Genomic DNA, 7,546 nt, shown 5'->3' with positions numbered 1-7,546 from the left:
TCAAGCACATAATAATTTCTTCCTTGTAACTTAGTTAAACTTTTTCCGAATGTTTCATTCAGATCAGTTGATCCGTTTTCAAAATTATTATGTGGTCCAGGACGTTTTCCTTTAAATGACTGTCAGATCTACACCATACTGCGGATTGCCACAAAACTTTATAATTTTTTTACAAGACCTTTACAGAGTATTATAGAATGTTTCATTTAGACCCATTGATTTTTTTAAAGATATATTTAGGTCCGAGTCCTCAAAAATTGAAAAGACCCTCAAATTTACACCCTTCACTGGATCGTCACTAACACATAAAAAAATGTCTTCCTTGTGACTTGATTAAACTTTCCCATAAATTTCATTCACATCAAATATCCGGTGTAGACTGTTTGACGTTAAATCACTTTATTTGGTCCTCACACGCACACCCCACCATAGATTGACACTAAATATTAGGCACATCCTTGATATATGGCCTCTGCTTCAGCAAAGCAGGGAAAAATTCTAAGCATAGGAAGTGACCAAAGTGATGGCCAGAAAAAAACAGTGCAGAAAGATAGGAAAAATATATTCAAGAAAAAAGAAAAAAAAAAAAACAGGACAAAAACAATGGCTTTTTTCCAGTACTGCTGTGAAAGGCCAATAATAATAATAATAATAATAATAATAATCTACATTTATATAGCGCATATTGCGCAGTGCATCTATACACTTTACATGTGGACTAAAGCCACCCTACTTTAGATTAACACTAAATATTAGGAGGCACATCCTTCATACATGGTCTGCGCTTCGACCAAGTATGGAAAAATACTCAAGCATGGAAAGCTACTAAAGACAGGAAAAACAATATAAAAGAAAAAAAAAAAGAAAAGTAGCTCATAACCACTGCGCGCTATATGAGCCGACCCTGTATTAGCCAGTGAATTTTCCGTTTACAGAGATTCAGTGACTGAAAGCAAAAATTGTTCATGCATATCACGGTAGTTTTCAGTTTAACCTAGCTGCAGCTGGTTCAAACGCTTTATTGCGTTTATATGATTTAATCAACTGTCCAAAAAAATCTTTAGATGGTCTTTATATCCAAACCCTACTGCGGATCATCACCAAAATTGGATCATTTCTTCATTTAACCTTTGGAAAGTATTCTGCAAAGTTTCATTTTCTTCCATTTATAACTGGGACATAAGCAATTTAAATGACCCTTAAATTTACACCCTAACCTGGATTGTCCCCAACACATAACAATGTCTTCCTTGTAACTTGGTTAAACTTTCCCAAAAGTTTTATTCGGACCCGTTTTTGAAATATCTGGTCTGGGACGTTTTCCTTTGAATGGACCTCATATCAACACCGTACTTTGAATCGTCACAAAAATGTAAACATTTTAGAGATATTTAGGTCTGGATGTCAGAAATTTAACTGACCCTCACATTTTCACTCTCAACTGGATTGTCCCCAATAATTTCTTCCTTGTAACTTGGTTAAACTTTGGTGAATGTTTCATTTCAGTTGATCCATTATTGAAATATCTGGTCTGGAATGTTTTCTTTGAATGGGCCTCATATCCACACTCTACTCCGAATTGTCACAAAATTTAATCATTTGTTTACTAGACTTGACAAACTGTAGTGTTATAGTAAGTTTCACTTACCCCATCAATTTTTTTGAAAGAGATATTTATGTCTGGGACCTCAAAAACACACAAAACTAGGTAGCAGTAGCAGCGGGTACTGCAAGTGCAATTCACTCCTATGATATTTTCCTGACGCAAACTCACATCGAAATAGCATTTGCAGTACCCGCTGCCACTTGGGGGTTGGATTCAACGCACACTAAGCACAAGCTAGTCTAGTGGTTATGGCGCCAAGCTAGTTATCTAGAGGTCGTGGGTTTGCAAGTATATGGGGACGTACTGAGCTGTATTCGGTACGATATCACGTCAGGTAGGACAAAACATCACTCCTATATAATTTGTTTTTACCTTTTAATTTTGACATCAGTTCTCATTATGTCAATAGGGAAAAGCCCTTTGTTGTGTTTTACAATCAGACATAGCAATTTTAGTTATTATTACTATACCTGTATTACTATTAATATTTTAGTTCCATTATTGTTAAAAATGTCTTGTATTACGTAGATCCACTTGTCCTGTCAGACCAAGTACATACAGAGCAAAGCAGCACTTATATAGATAGTGGCAACTACGGATACCTGTCAAGATTTGCCATTGATGGCGATGCTAGGTCCTATATGAAATCGTGCACACATTCTCGTAAGTTTACGTGGACTTTGTGTATTTTATTTTGTGTAGAATTTGTGAATAAATGTTGATTTATTCTGGTTTATTCAACCTTATACAACTGTGGAAGAATGTGATGGCGATTACAATGGTGATGATGATAATAGTTATACGTGGAGCCTGTCATAGGAATACTACAATTTGTATTTATTCATTTATTTTATTTATTTTCAACAATTGTCCAACAGAAACGCTTTATTTCAGGCGAAAATTGCAAACATAAACATAAAAAATATAATATTTCAATATTATCATTATTATTGTCATTATTACTATATAACAAAAGGTCAAAGTATGACGGACATATTGAGCGTGATTACCACGAGGTCAAAATGTTTTAGGACTAATAAAGCCCAAGAACCTAAAGTGTATACTGGCAATTTGTTTAGAGTTACATTTAGAAATTGAATTAAAGATGAAAGAACCGATAACTAAAGATGGACTAACATGTGTGAAATAAAGAAAGCGTTTGTAGGAAACAAAACAGGCACTTTTAGCTTGAAAAGAGGAATAAGATCATTGGTATAGATATTGAAGAGCAAAAACCCCATGATTACAGCTTGTAACCCTCCATTTTCAAGTTCGGCATCTGAGACTTAAGGTTAAGCCATGACTTCAGTCTTGTAAATTCGATGAATTGATAACGCTTTTCAATAAGAGCTGTAAACCTGCAGTTTTTTTTTAAAACCTTGTTATGTCTTATTAACTAGGTATGGAGTTTCAGCCTTGGTGGATGTTGGATCTGGGAAATACCTATGACATACGATATGTTGATATAGTTAATAGAAAAAGATTTGGTATGTAAAATATTATATTATTACAGTAACATACATCAATTACTGTCAACTACCAATCTATCAGTAATACGACATTCTCCTATTATTCTTGTTATTTGAGGTTTTCATGTTGGATCTTGAAATTATCTATGGCATATGATATTTTGATATATTTAAAGCCCCATTCCCGGCAAAATTTCAGTGAAGTAAAATCTGATTTTTATATAGGCTATGTTGTAATAATTTGTAAATATAATACGAAAATGCTAGTCTAACTGAATTTAGACATTCCTAAACATGGAAAAAAGTAAAATAAGAAACTGAAATTTGATTGATAAACGTGAATGATTTTTTAGGTCTGGGAAGAAATACTGTAGGCGCCGGAAACCTTAGCGTATCCAACACTGCTAGGTTAGCCTACCTCGATTTAGTTTCTGTTATTTTATCAGACATAAAATCAGCCGACATGATATTTTCTGTTGCTAGTATTAACATTTGTGAAATATAATATTTCATTGGAATTATTTCAAATTTGTTAAAAAATATGATTTTTTATTTATCCTTTTGCATAAAACTAAAATTTATGCCAACATGTTTCCATGGTTTATAATAATTAGAGTAATGCATTGCATTTTTTCTAAAAAACATTCTTTTATTAGTGAACATTTTTTCAAGGGATTTGGGGCTTTAATAGAAAAAGATTTGGTATGTAAATCTTTGATATTATTACAGTAACATACATCAATTACTGTCAACTATTATTCTATCAGTAAAACTGTACCTAATTACAGTATTCTATTGTTAATGTTAGTTGTGGTTTTCACCTTCTTACTTTTTTTTTTCTTTGGTTACTATTTCTTCTTCATAATAATTTTCTTACACATTTCTAATAACAGAACATCGACTAAATGGAGCTGAGGTAGGAATAGGTATGAGCCGGAAACCAGGGGTGAACCCACGATGCGGATCAGTTATTGATGATGAAATGACAAGCATGGGTTACGAGTTACGCATAGACTGTGTGCGTTTTATGCACGGTAGATTTGTTACAGTGCAACTTACAGGGATTAGCGAATATTTGACTCTCTGTGAGGTCATTCTTTTCGGTTACGGTAAGTATTACTCTCTTAATTTTTCAATACACATCCACGGTCTCATGTTAATCATTTTTTTTGTGATACAATGTCAATGTTATAAACTAGTTTATTAGCAAGCCAAACTTTTTCAAAGACATACCGGTTAAGATTATCTTAAATTAAAAGGGCCCAGCAAGCTTCACCTCTTTGTGATTTGTTATTCTGACAAGGGCGCAGATCTGTTTTAAAAGGTGGGGTGGGGACATTCGGTAAGACCACACCCACCTCAGCCACACCATGGTTGAGGGTTAAGGCGTGAACATTTTGGTGAATTGTACCTATAAACTCTTATGAACCTAGATATGCAACTATTAATTGCACATAGAAATAACACACGAGACCAGGTTGGAGATCAAGATGGAAACTAATTTATTCATACAGTACATGCAATGCATCATAGGATGTAATAATAACCAAACATGGAATTACTGTACCATACATATGTATTATGGTCTAGTGGTAATATTTATATGTGACATCTCCCTTTCTTTTAAAAGTAAACATGTTCAATAAACACTGAAACTTACAGTCTAATAGACCCTAATAATTTGTACAAAAAAAATTCCTCAAAACGTTTAGGCATATGCCTATTCCGTGTTGGACGTGTCATGTTCGCAACCTCCATCTGTCGCTCTGCCTGACTGGGTTCGGCTTGAATCGCAGGGACGTCAACAACGTCTCCTTTTATCGATTTGTCGTGCGATTGATTTAGGTCTCGGCGATTGCGCCTGTAGATTTCATCATTTTCTGTAGCGACAACGTAAGATCTCGGAGTAGCGTGTTTAGATATCACTCTTGCTGTTATCCATTGTCGAACTTTACTCAGACGAACAACTTCTCCATCAAGATGTAAACTAATTTATTCGTACATGCAATGCATCATGGGATAATAACCAAATATTGAAAATTGTATCAACATACGTATTATGGTCTAGTGGTAATATGGATATGTGTCAGTACCTCCAACACATATGTATTATGGTCTAGTGGTAATATGGATATGTGTCATTACCTCTAATACATATGTATTATGGTCTAGTGTGTCAGTACCTCCAACACATATGTATTATGGTCTAGTGGTAATATGGATATGTGTCATTACCTCTAATACATATGTATTATGGTCTAGTGGTAATATGGATATGTGTCAGTACCTCCAACACATATGCATTATGGTCTAGTGGTAATATGGATATGTGTCATTACCTCTAATACATATGTATTATGGTCTAGTGGTAATATGGATATGTGACAGTACCTCTAGATGAAAATGACACTCTTATACAGGAAAATTCAGCATCATTACCATTATAGTCTATGGTTGGGGCTCAGGCACGAAAATTTGGTAAAAATTTGTTAACCAAGGCAATTCAACTAAAGGACGCACTTCTCCGCTCGCAAGCATAGCGCATGTATACAGTCCTTTGATCTTTACTGTGGCATCGACAATCTGATACTAGTTGCGAGTCCAGCCGTCAATTATTAGTCAATGCGTGCCATACGTTTTATAAATAAAAATTAAATTCTTCATGGTAGTAAATTATTTTGTGCTGAAAACACTTGGTTATAAATGATCATTGTAGTTTACAAATAACATACATAGGCCTATTCAGCTTCTAGGTATTTGAAATGAAATGCATCTTCACACCAAAAAAAAAGTACAGCCGTCAATTATTAGTCTATGTGTGCCATACGTTTTATAAATAAATAATAAATTCTTCATGGTAGTAAATTATTTTGTGCTGAAAACACTTGATTATAAATGATCATTGTAGTTTACAAATAACATACATAGGCCTATTCAGCTTCTAGGTATTTGAAATGAAATGCATTTTCACAATATAAAAGAAAAGTCACTTGGTATAATATTAATGTCTTAATGTTAATTTTTATTTTATTATGTTTTTTTTAATTGTAAACATCAGTTACATTGGATGGCTTACATAGACCTAGGCTCGATCAATTATTCATTTAATTTATTTCAACAAACTTTAATGAGGGTAATCCGAAGATGATCATTACGGAACCTCAACACACACAGTAAAACAAGACAAAAGAGAATGAAATTAATTAATTATATATCCTACGGACGGTTACCTTTTACTTCTTAGGACAAGCATTTTTTGCCATAGCTTCCCACGACCCAAGACCTCCAGATAATATTATAGAAATCCCGTCCAAGATACAAAATATATGACCAATGCTACGTAGTAGAACCCTACTTTGGGTTCTACTGAGACTTAAAACACACCTTTTTTCAACCTTGTAATTTTTGATTTTCATATTTTTGATGGGCTATTTAATTACCCAACACCATTAGAGCGTCTGTGAGTTGTGATCTTGCCAACTGCTGCTTAATTGCCAGTGGTCTCAAATTGCAGGATTACAATCGCAATGGTGTTGGCTCTTCTGCAATAGTATGTCTCTTCTGACTAGTTTCTGTGTAGCCTAGGATAGCTTTGTTTTTTTCTTTTTTTATCTTGTTTTGCGCATAGAGACCATGTACTGTGCACTATATAAGTCTCCAACCATTACTCTTACCATTACCATCATGAAATATGGGAATATAATATAACTATAGTAGTTTTAATTACATTACTGCTGATATCATGTTTACCGGTAAATAATTTTTGCATTAAAAATTATTGATACAAATTTGTTAAAATGTAACTCATTTTTAGGTCAATAATAATAAAATTTTGTAATTTTGAAAACTTTATACCAACACCTCTAATAATGGTACAATTTCACGCTTTGGTTAGTGTCCCTTGAATATGGGTACCCATATGAGAAGTCCCAAAGGTGTCCCCTTAATAGAGGTTCTACGGTATATCAAAGTACTGTAGTGTCTCGTAACAACAACAAATTTCATGAACATGTCTATTATATTTTTTAAAAACTCTTTTAATTCTTAATCACTTTTATTATGATATCTATTTATTGTTACGAGTATTTTGCCTTGTTGGCTTTCCAATGATTTATTATGAATCGATGGCCTTCCATACTTGGCTGATTGCGTATATAACAGTGCAGCAGGTGGAAGTGGGTCTCTTCAGCGTTGGCTACTAGGGCGAAACGTGAAACGTTGGTGTAGCCTGGAAATCGTCTCATTGCGGCTAGTTCTGCTCATTGGAGGGTGAGATTGAACTGAAAGACACACCTCGTTGAATGAGATAGCCTGGAATTAGCAACAGATTGAGCCTGGGTGTTCTGGCCCTGTAGAGAGATTGTGGTACAACGGCAAGAATTGCTTCAACCGATTCAAGCACGTGGGCTGTGGATTGTAAAGCTAAGCCGGTTGGATGTGGTCCAATGTACATCGCTAAAGGACGCGTGGT

General features: G+C 34.4%; 1 protein-coding gene across 1 annotated transcript in view; it reads left to right on the top strand.

Annotated features, from left to right (window-relative positions):
• Positions 1-7,546, top strand: part of LOC117100553 — a gene marked incomplete at its 3' end in the record, with an annotated part of 48,838 nt that overhangs the window by 36,558 nt on the left and 4,734 nt on the right. Inside the window, exons 10-12 of the mRNA XM_033240327.1 lie at positions 2,135-2,269; positions 3,007-3,093; positions 3,969-4,184. Coding sequence (XP_033096218.1) covers positions 2,135-2,269; positions 3,007-3,093; positions 3,969-4,184 — 438 coding nt within the window. The remainder of the gene's footprint in view (positions 1-2,134; positions 2,270-3,006; positions 3,094-3,968; positions 4,185-7,546) is intronic.

Source organism: Anneissia japonica, unplaced genomic scaffold (genome assembly GCF_011630105.1).
Source record: "Anneissia japonica isolate Jap-2015-1 unplaced genomic scaffold, ASM1163010v1 scaffold685_len2926416_cov193, whole genome shotgun sequence".
In the NCBI taxonomy this organism is placed as follows: domain Eukaryota; kingdom Metazoa; phylum Echinodermata; class Crinoidea; order Comatulida; family Comatulidae; genus Anneissia; species Anneissia japonica.
The sequence above is the reverse complement of the archived record's forward strand: the minus strand, read 5'-3'. Positions and strand labels throughout refer to the sequence as shown.